The sequence below is a fragment of the Cavia porcellus genome, unplaced genomic scaffold (assembly GCF_034190915.1).
Source record: "Cavia porcellus strain 051 isolate PalLab524CR breed Dunkin Hartley unplaced genomic scaffold, mCavPor4.1 scaffold_9, whole genome shotgun sequence".
NCBI classification, from domain to species: Eukaryota; Metazoa; Chordata; class Mammalia; order Rodentia; family Caviidae; genus Cavia; species Cavia porcellus.
Genome location: NW_026947492.1, coordinates 68,425,917 through 68,441,839, shown reverse-complemented (window position 1 = coordinate 68,441,839; position 15,923 = coordinate 68,425,917). Strand labels below are relative to the sequence as shown.

The window sequence follows — 15,923 nt, the reverse complement described above, 5'->3', positions numbered from 1 at the left end:
CCCTCATCTGAGGTTTGGCTTTCCTTTTGCAGAAAACTAACTAAATGGGTTTGATATCTTTGTGTTATCTTATATACATGAAATACATATATCACATGTACATATTAATATAGAAATAAATAGAATTACTATTGTACATAGTCTTAAAAATCCAGGAATATACATGCCTAGTCTGAGACTTAGGAACAGAGACGAATGCCTGTGATTACATGTAGGAGAAGACAATAAAAAAAACGTAAAGGGAAACATTACATAGAATCAGATACTGGCCATAAAGACTGATAATTTGTCCCAGATTTCTCAACATTACATTGTTTAAGTTTGAAAGCTGACAAAAAAATGGTCTGATGGATCAGAGTAGGAAGAACTCACTTAGTGAGCTGATCTTGATAAGTACATAGAATCAGAACCTCGTTGATTGCTGTTCCCACAACTGTAGGACTTGAACTCTTTCTGTAGCACACAGAGATGCAGCTCCTGCCCTGTTCACTACATGTTCCAGTTATCATAAGCCTTCCACACGACACAGGTCTTACACAGGTATCTTAGCCGGGCATATCTTTATGTATATGGCTTGTGCTTTCCACAAGCACTGGGCCCACCTCTTCCTGCCTTACCTAGAATATCCCAGTTCAACAGGATACACAATGGGCCTACTTTCTCAGTTGTCAATATTTTAATATGTTTTTGCAATGATTTAATAAGTCAGTGTGGTTTTTAGATATTGAAGAAATAATGACAAAATAAAGATCCCTTATTTATGAAATTTACTTTTTTTGGTAGAGATTCAGACAACATTCAAATTAACTTACAATTTATTAGATGGTTTTACTTGCTATGAAGAACAAGAGGCTGGGATAAACTAAATAGGGTGATTAGGGAAGGCCTCTGAAAACATGAAATCCTAGGGAAAAGAGGCTCAATGTGTAATTCCCAGGGAGGATGATCCAAGCAGAGAAGGTTGCATGGAAATGACATCATCAAATTAGGTTGGTATTCTGCATTGTTTAAAATAACAAAGAGGCTAAAGTGAAAGAACAGCAATTAAAAATAGTAAGGATGGGTATCAGACATTGTGAAGAGCATTGAGTAGGTCTGATGAGAACCTTGTCTTTTGCTATGAATGTAATAGTTTCTGGTGGGCATATTAATTGGTTGAAAACATTCAAATGTATCACATGATCCCCGAAAACTAAAAATGAAATCCAAGGGCTGATATTTTCTCTCTGTGGTTCCTAGGTGTTTCTCATTCTGCATTATTTTCATAGAAATCAACACTTTGTCTTTCTTTGCTACACTGTATTTACTATCCTTCAAATATCTTTTGGGTTGGGTTAATTTTTAATGTAAATCTGAGCATAACATATTATGTATATATTATATTGCTAATAATTATATAATTATTTTTCTACCTGAAATGGAAAATGAGATGATAAAGTAATTAAAATTGTATCTTAAATGGCTGCAACTAAAGACCATAGTCATACAATAAATCAGACTCACACATATAAACATCGTATTGTCTCCCTTGTGTAAGAAACTAAAGATTAAATGAGGTCCAAGATCTACTTTACATGCCTGTATCTTGAACTTGAGCAACTATTTTGAAGATAAGCATTATGATGACTATTGTTAATTTCCTATCAGCTTGTTTCAAAATCCTATATCAATTCTACTGTTTGTTTTACTGTTTTGCTTTCTTTTAATCTCTTTAAAATAAAAAAAATAAAATTGTATCTTAAAAACTCTATAAGTAACATCAGACTAGGAATACAGCTCAGTGGTAGAACACTTGTCTAAGTGTGAGGCCGTCAAGAAAGCAGGACAACTGCATGGGAGATTTATGCAATAAATCAGATGAAATATGACAGTGTCTGGGACTAGGACTAGGATGGGTATAAGTGGAGCTGGTGAGAAACAGATTCTGAATTCCAAAGGGGACCCATAACAGTTTGTGTGACCCTCACAGACAACCCCTTTCCAGCCCTGACAGTACCATCAGCAAGAATGTCAGGTCTACACAATTCCAGCGCTTCCAGGAAGCCTGCTAAATGAAGATGCTGTTTCACCACCCACCATTTGCCACAAAGATGAGTCTCAAGAAAGGAATTGTGGATAACATGGATTTTTGTTTTCCCACTAAGATACCTATTTTGATTTTTTATACCCTTGTTTGCCTCACTTTATATAAAAATCCAAACTCCCTGTGTCATCTTTTGTTATTTTTACCCTAGTATGCTCTTGAAAATCCATTGTCTGATTCAATTTTCGATCTTTACCAGTTCTTCTTTTCCACCCTACCATCTGGGACTCATAATGTAGCAACAGCACAACCCTCATGTACAAAGCCTTTGTTCTGAAAATTTCCTACCCTTTTGGCTATACCAGGTGTCTGTCGACTGAAGACACTGCTTCTGCCAGTATGGTGGCTGGCTCTTTTATTCTTGATGGTCTCAGAAATGTGTAGGTGTCATTCTTATACCTTCCTGCTGTTTTTTGACTCCTTCAGTTTTGAAACTATCTCTGAGAAAAAAAAAAATCTCTGACCCATTAATATAATCATCCTGGCATAAGTATCACCTAGTAAAGTCACCAAAGTTATATCCAACTCTGCCTAGTTTCTGAAGGCAAAAAGTCTACAGCTGTGCTGACTAGTTTTATTTAAATTTACCTAAGGTTTTAATTGGACTTTTAGTTATCCTAACTGCAGATTTTCAGTCAATGATTATTAATTCTGCATCAGAATTATGTACCAAAACAGGTTTCTGAGCTACATTCCAGGGATATCTGACTCATTAGGGCTAGTGTGGTGCCTGTATTTCTTATTTCTCAAAAGTTTTCAGGTGATGTGTGTGTTGCTGGCTTGGAGATCACCCTGGGAGGCCTACTGGCTTAGTCAGTTGATTATCTTATGCCTTGAGATGACTATTTCAAATTCTTTATTCTTTCCTTTTCCTCTCTCTCTCTCTCCCTCATTCTTGCTTTTCTCAAATGTTCAATACCCACTTTTCTATTCTGAATGTCAGCTGATATTTTGCCCATTTTAATAAGAAGACATAAGGACCAAAAGGAACTTCCACCAGCAACCACTGACAACCAACTTGTGTTGCTCATATACTCTGCTCTTCTTTCTGTTACGAGAGAGGATTTTCCATGCTCATAAATCAAGCTCTTCATTTGGATACTTGGTGCCCACCATCTCTATCTAGATGAAGAGGGATTTACTCTTGTGATTATTTTGCTTTTTTCTAGCACCATTTTTATTCCTTCCTCATTGGATTATTTTCGTCAAAGAACAAAACCTCATGTGTTACTCTCATCTTAAGAAAAAACCCAAAAAGCACTGAAAAGCTTTTAAAGTCCACATTCCTACGTATCCTCTGTTCCCTTTCTTTCACATAGACAACTCTTGTCAAAACTACTCACTTTCCAACTCATTCAAATATACTGCAGTCAGGCATATTGTTTCCACCACTCTTTTAAAGCTGGTCTCATCATAGTCTTCAATTCTCTCCCCTTTTCCCCACCAAATTCAGTAATCAATTTTTATACTTTTCCTATTTGCCAGCATCATTTGATATAGTTTTACTAGACATTTTGAAATTATCTTTTTTTCCATTTTCTCATTTTTTCTGAATTCTTGTGATATTCCATACTTCTAATTGCTTTAGAGTCAGTTTTTAAAAATTTTATTTAAAGAGAAAAAGAAAAAAAAAACAGAAAAAGGGTACAAGTAATACAGAATTTCAAAAAAAATAAATCACTAATTAATAGATTACATATTGTCATCTTAGAAATAGTTGTTCAAGTTACAAAATTAAAGCATACAAAGTGGACATTCAAACAGTGAGACTGCAAACAGTTGTGTTCAATGATCGAACAAAAACTTAGTAATATGGTTATCTATTTTATACACTTAAATACACATGCAGTTATATCCTTTAGAGTACTTTATTTTCCTTTCTTTTTTATAATAACAATGACACATTTTGGGTTTTATTACTCCCACAGTTCTTACCACTATTTTTTTGGAGAGAATAAAACCAAATGTGATATAACAAAACAGAGTCAGTCAAATCAAAAGGATGGACATAGTACATGATGTAAAAACAGAATACAAGGTGATCAACAATGGTTACCATAATGTCTCTTGCTATCTTAAAAAGAATTGGCTATATCATCAGTTATAATAAAATTGAACAAAACAGTACAGAAAAAAACCAATAAAACTGAAACATTGGTGACATTACAGGACTTCAAAAGAAGATAATAGTCAAACCAGAATGGGCATCATAGTGAATCTTATTGTCTGCAAAGTACTTGCATATACCCTCAAACTTGATACTATCAAGCAAGCAGAATAGAGTAAAATCAGTCAAAACAAGATGGTGAGAGCAACACAGGGCTTCAAATCAAGTTAATAGGAAATCAAAATGGTTACTATAATATATCCTGCTATTTTTTAAATGTATTTTTCCCTTAGTTATAAAAATAAAAAATTAATTAAGAAGATTGACATAAAAGAGGACATAACACAACAGCATAGGTCAGAACATAACAATTTAAGCAACATAGTGTTTCACCACAAGATATTCCGACATAACAGTAGTTACCATAGTGTCTCTTTCCTTGAAATATTTGAGTATAGCTTCGTATACTGTAGCATTAAACATATCAAAACAATGTAAAATCATTCAAGAGAATGACAGTATTACAGGGTATTTAGAACCAACTAACAGAAAATTAACAATGGTTTCTGTATTATCTCCTTGTCTATAGAAGTTTTTGTTTGTACTATCACATGTAATAAAATCCAGTAAGATACAACATGTTAAGACTGATGGAGACAGAAGAACAAAAACTTGATGTGACTTCAAAACAAGATGATAGTAAATCAGCACTAGCTATTATGATGTCTTGTTTTCTTCAAAATAGCTTTTCACTCTATCACAGACAATAGAATCAAACAACCCAGAATAAAACCATTCAAATTAATGTAGAGTTAGTTTTTAAAAAATCTCTTACCAATTCTCTAAATTCACTAACTACCTAATCTTAAATATCTCATATTTCTAATTGCTTTAGGCTCAGATTTTTAAAAAATCTCTTTAGCATTTCTCTATATTCACTAACTACCTATTCTAAACCAGTCACTGATTATTAAGTACCTCCTAAGTGCTGATTAGTTCTAGATATATTCAGTTACCTTCCTATGTGTGTATCTAGATGTAAAATAGACTCTCAAATATACATAAAACTGTTTAACAATGTAATTTTCTGCTTAACAACTTGCTTATTCTCTGGTATATTTTATTTCATTTCATTAAATATCTGGTTCATTGAGTTTCTTTGGGAGATAATATTTTTTGAAAAGTAAAATACTTCAAGTTACCCTTGACTCCTCTCTCATACGCCAAATTCTATCTATGAGAGAATCAACTCTTTAAAAATGAATAATTCACGCTTAAGCAGACAGAGAAAAAGAACATAGGATACCTGCAAGAAGACATTTAGACAGAAAGGTGCTAAATAAAAGGCTTAATGATGACACTAAGAACAGAGGAACATTTTACAATTGGAGTATCACTCCGGGTCTCCAAATACCACAGATGAGGCTCTGTGAAACCTGCTTAGCCTGAGAAAATGTGGTCAACTTGGAACCCTCACAATGAAGAAAGAAACTGAGGTGAATGAAGTAAAAGAGGCAAAGCAGGGTAGGTAGGAGTTCCTAGGAACCCAAAGCACCTTGAAGAGTCTCCAGAATCCATTGTGTGAGGCTGTGATGTCAGTCCTGAGATCATAAAGGTGACCAGATGGAGTGAGTTCTAGTCCAGAAGGCCTTGGGTGCCAGTGCAGCAAGATGAGGGTGGTTTGGAGCCCTGCATAAGAGGAAGGAGGGGGCCACAGCTGATTGGTATGTGTTCTCCAAAGTGAGTTCTTCCTACCTTTGCCACTCAATCATCAACTGACTTCAGGTTTTCCTTCCCTGACCCCAACATCTTTTAATCCCATAACCCTCCCAAAGCATGCTGTTCTACATTCCTCCTATGCAGGCCCTACAGCTTTCATCTTTCCTACTTCTACCACCATCCTAAGGATAATTGTGGTCTATCCCCATCTCTCAGCTGTGTCCCCACAGACCTGAGCCTTCTGGTGCCCACCATGGCCAAAAGTGGAGAGGCTCTGCCACAGGGCTGCCCAGCGCCAGTCCAGGATCCCCACCTCATCAAGGTGACAGTAAAGACGCCCAAGGACAAGGAAGATTTCTCAGTTACAGACACATGCACCATTCAGCAGCTGAAGGAAGAGATATCTCAACGCTTTAAGGCCCACCCTGATCAGCTAGTCCTAATCTTTGCTGGCAAAATCCTCAAGGACCCTGACTCGCTGGCACAGTGTGGAGTACGAGATGGCCTCACTGTTCACCTGGTCATAAAGATGCAGCGCCGCACCATAGGCACTGAGTGCCCAGCTGCTTCAGTCCCGCCCCCAGGTCCAAGTCCTGGATCACTCCCCTCGCCAAGCTCCATTTACACAACAGATGGGCCTCCCACCTTCAGCTTAGGTGTCCTCAGTGGGTTGGGCCTGATGCCTGGTAGCTTCTCTGACCAGCCAAGTTCACTTATATGGCAGCCTGTGTCCCTGCCTGAATTTTTGGCTCAGCTTATTGATGATCCCTTCATCCAGGGTCTGCTGTCCAACACAGGCCTAGTGCGCCAGCTGGTTCTTGAAAATCCTCACATGCAGCAGCTGATCCAGCACAACCCTGAGATTGGACATATTCTAAACAACCCTGAAATCATGCGACAGACCCTCGAGTTTCTCCGTAACCCTGCTATGATGCAAGAGATGATGCGTAGCCAGGATCGTGCTCTTAGTAACCTGGAGAGCATCCCTGGTGGCTATAATGTGCTTCGCACCATGTACACAGATATCATGGACCCAATGCTTAATGCGGTACAGGAGCAATTTGGCGGCAATCCTTTTGCCACTGCTACCACTGCTAATATCAGTGGCAGCAGTAGCCAACCTTCAAGGACAGAGAATTGTGATCCTCTCCCCAACCCCTGGACTTCTACATATGCAGGCTCAGGTGGCAGACAAGGAAGAAGGCCTGGAGGCCAGGATACATCTGAAATTAGAAATAGAGTTCCAAACTTTTTGAGTAACATAGGACTCTATCAATATCTTCAGCGATTATATGAGACGCCCCAGTCCTTGGGAACCTATCTTCAGAGCTCTGTATCTCCCCACAACCCAAGCCAGGAGCCACCACCATCAGGAAACAGAGTTCCTCCAACTTCATCATCCCAGGAGCCTAGGTCACGCCAGCCTCTCCCCAAGGAGTCAGTAACCATCAAGGGAAATTCCTCTTGCCCAACTTTCCTGAGACACTCCTCAGGAAGCAGTCCTGGGAAAGATGGAGGCCAGAATGCTTCAGGGAAGAACTCTACTGGCCACAGCTCTAGCATGCCTGATCTTGTTTCTGGGCTAGGTAATTCTGCCAACAGGGCTCCATTTTTTCCTTCACAACCTTCTATGACTGCTACTCCTGGAGCCCCTTATCCTTCCTGGCTGCCACCACCAAGTCATCCAAGATCCCTGAGACCGGCTGGTATAAATCAGGCCCCACAGCTGGAGGATGAGCTACACCAACAGCTACCACTGCTGCTTAACCTTCAGGCAGCCATGGGAAACCCCCGTGCCATGCAAGCTCTGCTGCAGATTGAACAGGGCCTGCAGGTCCTGGCTACTGAAGCACCTCACCTCCTACTTTGGTTTGTGCCTTGCCTAGCAGGGGTGAGTGGTGTAGAAGGTAGTACACAGTCAAGAGAAAGTGACTTTATGTCTGAGCAGCCCCAGCCAACTCCAGTTCTTCAGGTTCCCCCTGTACAGGGCTCTACAGAACAAAGTTTCCATTCTACTCCATTTTTTCAGATGCTGCAGGCCATGGCTGGTACCACCCCCCAGCAGCTACAACCTGAGGCTCACTTCCGGGTCCAACTGGAACAACTTCGGGCCATGGGTTTTCTGAATCCTGAAGCCAATCTTCAGGCCCTCATTGCCACAGGGGGTGATGTAGATGCTGCTGTGGAGAAACTGAGGCAGTCATAGGAGCCCTAGTTTACAAATCTTATCTTTTCCTCTGTGCCTTTTCCTTATATCCTATTACCCTAGCTCTCCCATTCTTGAATACAGTGGCACTATAAACCATATTTACTATGATGCGCTTTACTGTGGAGACAATGTTGCCCCAGAGTCAATGAACAAGAAGAGCCAAAAATGTAGAAGGGGGTTTGTTGCATATGACTCAACCACCCCCACTGTTATACTACCATGGGGTCCCAGTCTGAGCTCTCTGTATGCCAACCTTGAGATGAAATTACATCGAATGTCCAGTGTCAGCTGCTGCCTGAGTCTGATTCTTGTGGGTTATGAGAGAAGAGGAGGAGATGGGAGGAGAATGGTTGGTAAGGGCTGTCTATGAGGAGGGAAGGGTTTAGAGGGGAAACTAAAAATTTGAAGTTAGCAGAGTCAGAGGCGTGGAACAGAGGTGGGAAAGTTATTGCAACCCTTTGAAGACTAAAGTCCACAGCTTTGCTAGTGACTTTCCTGAAGTTTTGTGTCCCAACTAGCTGCCACCATTGTTTTACCAGAATTCTTCCCATTAGCCTGTCTAAAAAGTCATCATAGTTTCTTATGTTTATTTCCCCTGAAGTGCCCTACAAATGGCTGTCACCTTCAGAATTTAATGCTGATCTTTGAGTAGGCAGAGATAGAATAGTCAGGATGCAGACCAAATCCTAAGATTCCAGAATTTCACCTAGTTTTTAATATTCATTGTAGCTGGATTTGGAGAGTTAATTACTTTGCAACACCTGGATCAAAAATTAAATATCTACCCTATGATCAGCATCTGTGAGCTTTTAGGAATTCATTGTCAGTAAAGGACACTAGCACCCTCACTACTGCTTTTGCACTACCACTTTCATGAGTTCATGGTATGGTAGCAGGAACTGCTCAAGCTGAATATCACTATACATATTTATAAATTATGATAATAAACTCTATGAAGGAAAAAGACCAGGAGCTACAAACTAGCATAAATGAGTTTGTTGTTATTCTAATCTGGAGAGATAGGAAAAATTGTGTGCACTCAGGGCTAACACTTAAAAAGTGATAGGAGTTAGGTAAGTAAAATATCCTCGTGTGGTGGTTTATATCTGTAGTCCCAGAACTTGGGAAGATGAGGCGGGAGGATCACCATGAGTCTGAGGCCAGTCTTGGCTACAGAGTGAGTTCAAGGGCAGCCTGAACCATGTAGTGATACCCTTCTCCAAAATCTAAAAGAAAACCAAGCCAAGCCAGACCAAACCAAGTAAGTGAATTTTATAGGGAAGGGAAAAGTACTCTTGCAGAAAAGCTATTGTGTATGAATGCACTGAGGTAGGAGGCACATCAACTACAGCAGGTACCCTCAGTATCTCACATTACATTCATGCTCACCTTCAGATATGTTTTCCATTATTCCTCTATTTCCAGAGTAAAAGTGTTATGATTCACAAACCAAACGAGTGAAACCTCTAACCCAGTTTTTATACACACTTATGAAGATAGCTATATATCTATTACATATATTCATTATATATCTCCATTATATATTTATATGTATATAATATGTATATTTTTCTTCCCAGTATATGTTCTATATATAGACCTTTGAATGCATCCTGGTGAGAAATTAACAAACATGAGGTGTATCTACTTAAATATACTTTTCCTTGCATAACCTATGCACATGTACATACATACATATAAAATACAAACATTGAGTTTTTACACAAAGTCAGAGTGTGCAGATAAACATTCATTCTGAATTAAAGTCAAGAAAAAAAAGGCCCGATGGTAAAAGTGGCCGTGGTTTGTCCCTGAGATTCAATGTATGGGTAATATCTTTTGGAGACTGAGAAATGACCTCCAACAGGAGTCTCTTTATCTTTGAACCAAGCCTGGTATAAGGCTTAAAGGAGATGAGACTAGCTTTGGAAATAATTTAATTCTAGTCATTTTGGTTTAAGAGGGGCACAAGACTCATTTTCCCATGAGATTTCTCATTAGTGGAATAATGCTTGTCCAGATCAAAAGAACTGTTATTTATAATGGCAACGGGGGAAAAGAAACACTACATTTTCCATATCCTGCATTTCATAGAGCAAATCCTCCAATACTGCCTGCAATTGGGGAAGATGAACAGGACAACCTTTCTAAAATTGCTTTTGGAAGGCCAGGTAGGTCTGAGAAAAACTTCATGGAAAGTAATTTCACTGCTTTTACCTGATTTCATCAAGGCCAGAGGAAACTTAAAGGATCATGTGATGTTAAGCTCAGATAACCAACACAAACAGTGGAAGGGATTAAGTGTCTTGGCAAAGGAGGAGAATATTAATTTAATGGATTTTTTGTTACCACATCTTCTTTTAAAAATATTTTTATAAACATTTATACATATGTGTATATTTTAAAACATAAACATAGCCTGCATTGAAAAAAATCTAACCACTCTTTCTAACCAATACACATTCCAATGTCTCTTTTTCTCTATTCTACTCATGTTGACTTTTTTTTAACTATTAATCTTTTAAAAATTTTTAAACAAAAATAAAAATGATACAGAGTTTCAAACAAAATATTAGGAGATTAATACTAGTTAATATATTGTGTATTGTTATCTTCAGAGTATTCAGATTACAAGACATAGGCATGAAAAAATGGTCAATCAAACAATGAATGCACAAACTTTTATTTGTTGAACTAACAGGGATTAGTATAGTTTCTAATATATATATATATATATATATATATATAGTATATATACATATATATACACATTACACACACATATATAATATATAATATATAAAATATGTAATATATAATATATAATATATACACAGACATATACATATCCTCTTCAGACTGTGGCACTTAGCTTCTATTACTGACTGACTGGAAGAAAGGAGGACAAGACGAGATGCAATATCCTGAGACAGTTACATCAATCAGAATAATTTTTTCTCCCTCAATTCCTCTCTTTTTTTATAATTGCTAAAGCCTGCTCACCAGTCATGGGAACATGTTTGAACCTAAAGTTCCCAAGAAAATTATAGTTTGGCTTTCAAGTGTCCCCCAAATACTCATACTTTAAAGATTTAGTCCACAGGTGGTGGTGCTATTGGGAACCAGTGGGAACTTTAAGAGATGGCGACCGGTAGAAGCAAGTTAGGTTCTTAAAGAACACATTGCCCCTGCCCCCTTTGCTTACTGGCCATTGTGCAGTGAGCAACTTTGCTCGACCTTTTTGCTTCCCACCGTGATGTTTTTCCTTGCCACAGCCAGATAATAGAGCCAAGTGACCATGGGAGTGAACCTTTGAAGTCAGGAGACAAAATTAACTTTTTATCCTTATCAGTTTACTTTTGGTGTTTGTCACAGTAACAGAAAGATGATTATATAAAAGCACTAAACTGCAAGCCTCTTAGCTTAGCTAAATTTCCATAAAGGAATGAAAAATGAAAGAGAAGTTATATGCTAAGAAATTGTACTTTTTAAAAAACCTCTTGACCTTCTAAGTGTTCTTAGATTCCTCATGTGAAAAATTAGTCTTGGTGGCACTGTGTGTGACTTTAATGGGGAGATATGAGAATACAGCTTCTCTGAAATTCACTCACTAAATTATTAAGCAAGCTTAACATTTTGATCCCAAAGTAACTCTAATTCTGTGAATTTAGCTGACAAAAGTAAATCTTATAGATATGGGTTAGCTTTGGCAGTCATAGTTTTTCTGTCTGTACAGTTTGTTTAACAGTGGTGATGAACCTATGGCAGTGGGCTACAGCCAGCTTATTTTTTGTCATTGAAAGCTCTAAAAGGTTTGCCATCTCTGGCCTTAGTGATCTGCTATCATGGCTTTCAGTAACACTGTTATGTGCTGAGGAACAGTAGGCTTACATTCCCAGCTTTGACATGCACCTATCACTAGGTTTGTCATCTCTCTTGAAATGTAATGGGCTGAAAACTAAATATGGTCAAAATATTTCCCTTGGAAAACCTACACCTTTCCAGTTCTTCAGATATGGACAATAATGTCTCTGCAAGAAGAGAATAAGAGATATTTCATCTCCAAGTATATGGAGGAAAAATCTCTGGAATGTGAGCTATGCAAAGGTAATTGTTTTCTGGAATATCCTTGAATCCCTACTATACATTAATGTGTTTACTAAGGAAAAGCAGAAACAATAATTTAAATATTTAATTCTGCAAGGGAGAACCCAAAGGGAATCACCAAGGAATTACCAAGGTTAGCTTGTAATACTTGCATGGGAAAGTTGTCCTGAGACATTATCAGGAGGGACCAAGTAATATGGCTGTCTATTGGCCATGTGATACAATGCAAGTCCCTGGAGTAGGAAGTTCTTTCAAACTCAGAAATTACAATTATGAAATGGGAAGAAATTGTTTAAAAAGTAAGAAGAACTGGGGTAGGGGTAGGAGGAAAGTATGGAAGGGAAAAAAAAGAAAAAGATTTAAAAAGGATAAAATGTAAGCAATACTTTTTAAATAGTGGAGACGGTTGAAGGGAGGAGAGGGCATTGGGAAAAAATAGAGGAATCAAAATGTATCATGTGCAGGTACAATTTCCCTATGAGGAATATGATCTTTATGTATATCTAAAATATACCAATATATTTAATTATATTAGAAAAAGAAATAATTTATCACATCTTGTTGTGCTTTGGACACTAGAGATACTGACTTAAACAAATCAGACTTTAAGGACATGTCTCTTTACATGGTAATATGTCTTTGCAGAGGATCTAGATGTTATGTCTAGAAGGATATTCTGAGGGTAGTATTGAGAGTAGCCAAATTCGAATTTTTAGTCCTTGAAAATTTTAGAATGAGTGAAATATCAATTATAAAATGGCAACAGCTAATGATACAAACTGAAAATGGTCTGATTCATCTACCTTCCTCAGTAACCAGTAATTATTGCAGGGATTAGATTTTAACTTAAAGTGTTACTTGCCTGGCTGGGTCTGAACAGTGCCTTACCTTCTTTTACAGTTGCAATAGTTCCTCTCCCAAATTACAAGACTCCTCTTTAAGTATATTACTACCTCAATTTTAATAGTTTTTAAATCATATTGATTTAGATCCAAATTGTTACTTTCCTATAATTTCTTTTGTTTCAGTTTTGATCATCTCAATTTGAGATCATAGTTTATTTCTCTGAGAGATGCTTGACTTACAGGTATGGTGTTTTTGGAACCATGTATTATAGACAGGTTGCTCAAACTGCAGGGTCTCAGATTACCATGTACCTATAGATTTCAGTGAGACCATCTGGACTATTTACACACATCTTCATTCTGTTCATACAGACACTGGGACTTGAACCTTGGCTGGGCCATGTTTAGTGTACAATAGTTTAGTGAAAAGTTAATGACCAAAAAGTGCTTCCTAAACTAATCTTTAGATTACTTCTTTTCTTACTCAGGTACACTCATTTATCAAACTCTACTAGGATTTCCTACTCTAGGTAGGATTTTCTGTGGTAGAGGCACCAAGATTTTTTGTCTTCTGATGTTAAGCAAATCATAAACAGAGCCAAGTTCAGGTAGGTGGTCATGAATTCTGCCCTCCCCCCATTCAGGTCTACCTTCAACTGTGACCTCATCACTGACACCTTGTCACTGAAATCCCCAGAGGCTGGCCTACGAGAAGAGCAGCTGCCTCCTCTATGGGAGCCTGGTGACTCCAGGGCTCCACTGGGAGGTGGCATCTATAGGGTGAAAGGACATCACTAGACACCTACTGATCCCTGCACCCAGAGCTGCTCAGCACCACATCTAGACTCCTAGACATCTGTGCCCAACAGTGTCCTCAAGGTGGCTCTACATTCTGTTCTTAAAAATGGCACAGCCTAGGGAAGAAGCGGGGGACAACCAGCTGGTATCTGGTCAGGAGCCATCATCATGCATCATCAGAGTGTCTGTTAAGACTCCACAGGATTGTCAGGAATTTTTGATATCAGAAAATAGCACTGTCCGCCACTTTAAGAAGCAGATCTCCAAACGCTTTCACTGTGACACTGACAGACTGGTACTCATCTTCACTGGAAAGATCCTTCGGGATCAAGACATACTGGGCCAGCGTTGCATCCATGATGGTGACACAGTCCACTTGGTGGTGAGGAGTCGTTTGAAAGGACTAGTCAGTCCCATAACTCTGCCAAATGCCACAGACCACTGCACCCATCGTTCTGAGCCATCCACCTCTGAGACTAGTGGGATGCTAGCTAGGCTGGGCCGGCTGGCCCGGACCTCTCCTGAGCTCGCTGACTTCTTTGGTCAACTGGCACAACTCCTGACAACTGCACCAGAGTGTGTGGTGCACTTCTTGGAAGATCCTCTGATTCAAGGACTTGCTAGTGAAAAACAAACCATTGCCAGCCACATTCCTGAACCCTCAAGGCCAGCACAGAAACATGACTCAACTCTCAAAACTCTGGAAACCTTGCAGAAGCCAGCCCGGCAACAGGAGCTCTTGGAGGCAAGCAAGCAGAAGTTGGAGGCCTTGAAGGCAGTGCCAGGTGGGGACAATGCTATGCGTCCAGTCTCCTCAGATGTCCAGCAGTTCATGCTTTCCACTCTGGCCTTATTGATTACCTCCAAAGACTACAACTCAGGTTCAGAGGCTTGCAGGGGAGAAGCCAATGTTCATAGTAGTTCTGATACCACCACCACTATCCCCACCACTTCTGCACCTGCCAGACCGCTGGTACCAGAGGTCAGTGTGGGAGCATTTACACAGGGCAGGGGCGTGGCCTTAAATCAGGCCAGTTCAGGATGTAAGAATGGTATGCCAGTTTTATACTTAGGCCAAGATCTTCCCTCACAAGATACTCAGCAGCCTGTAGAGAAAGCTTATCTGACCAATCTGCTAAGACCTTTACCTTCTCTTTTGTGCCAAGCCTTGCATGTTCTACAGCAGAATCCAACTGTGCTACGCCAACTAAGCAACAGTCCTCTGCGACGTCATATACCACTACTCCTTCCCATCCTGACCAATCCACGAGCACTGCAGGCATTAATACAGATAGAGCAGGGTCTTCAGATACTGTTCAGGGAGGTGCCTGGTCTGAGACCATTCTTACAGGACTCAGCTAGACTACATGGAGCCAGAAGAGTTCCAGAATCCAGGGGCAGAAGACAAGGGCATAGAGAAGACCCTATGCAACCCACTTTGGCCGTTCTTCAGCTTCTCCATGCACTGGCCAATGCTTGTTCCTTGTCTACCCAATTACCATTATTCTCATCCCTCCTCACAGAAAGTCGTTACCAGCAAGAACTCGAGCAGCTGAAGGCCCTGGGTTTTGCCAATCGCAATGCCAACCTGCAAGCCCTAATAACCACAAATGGAGACATTCCTGCTGCCATTGAGAAACTGCTGGAGGAGCCACAGGCCTAGGTCTTCCCACAATGAACATTGTGAGCAAAGATGCTCACCAGGAAGGGAAGGGGAAGGAGAAAGAAGTCATTTATTTTATGGAATCCTCTTACTCAGGTCATGAGTATGTTTGGATAACCCCTCTCTTGCAGCCCCAGCCTGTTCTACATTAAAAAGATTGCTTGGATTTCATGTGTGATGCAAATTCAGTGGGTTGGTAAATAGAATATTATTTGGAAAGGTATAGAAATTGTTACATGATTTCAGAAATTTGCATCATCTGTCCTCATTCCTGTAACCTCAGATTTTTCTTAAATTTTAAAAAATGAGATGGAAAACATTCGAGGGTTTTTTCCCTTCCTTCCTTCCTTCCTTCCTTCCTTCCTTCCTTCCTTCCTTCCTTCCTTGCTTCC

The 15,923-nt window shown here is 39.4% G+C and overlaps 2 protein-coding genes across 3 annotated transcripts; both read left to right on the top strand.

Moving 5' to 3' along the window:
• The first annotated feature begins 5,813 nt into the window (after window positions 1-5,813).
• Ubqln3 (ubiquilin 3) lies at window positions 5,814-8,394 on the top strand. Of its 2 annotated transcripts, none has more exons than XM_063256616.1 (2): window positions 5,814-5,930; window positions 6,126-8,394. In XM_063256616.1, the coding sequence occupies exons 1-2, from the start codon at window positions 5,917-5,919 to the stop codon at window positions 8,113-8,115; spliced, it is 2,004 nt and encodes a 667-aa protein (XP_063112686.1). In that variant the 5' UTR covers window positions 5,814-5,916; the 3' UTR covers window positions 8,116-8,394. The 2 variants fall into 2 exon arrangements, with proteins under 2 accessions (XP_063112686.1, XP_005008417.2); XM_005008360.2 differs by having other exon boundaries at window positions 5,819-5,914.
• A 5,348-nt stretch (window positions 8,395-13,742) lies between these two features.
• On the top strand, window positions 13,743-15,684 carry LOC100717727 (ubiquilin-2-like). Its single transcript, XM_003465345.2, has one exon. It carries the CDS (start codon window positions 13,975-13,977, stop codon window positions 15,529-15,531), a length of 1,557 nt encoding a protein of 518 aa, XP_003465393.2. The 5' UTR covers window positions 13,743-13,974; the 3' UTR covers window positions 15,532-15,684.
• The last annotated feature ends 239 nt before the right edge of the window (window positions 15,685-15,923 follow it).

Bases quoted from the DNA above. Each gene is read 5' to 3' on its own strand.
- LOC100717727 (XM_003465345.2), top strand. From the start codon at position 13,975: ATGGCACAGCCTAGGGAAGAAGCGGGGGACAACCAGCTGGTATCTGGT.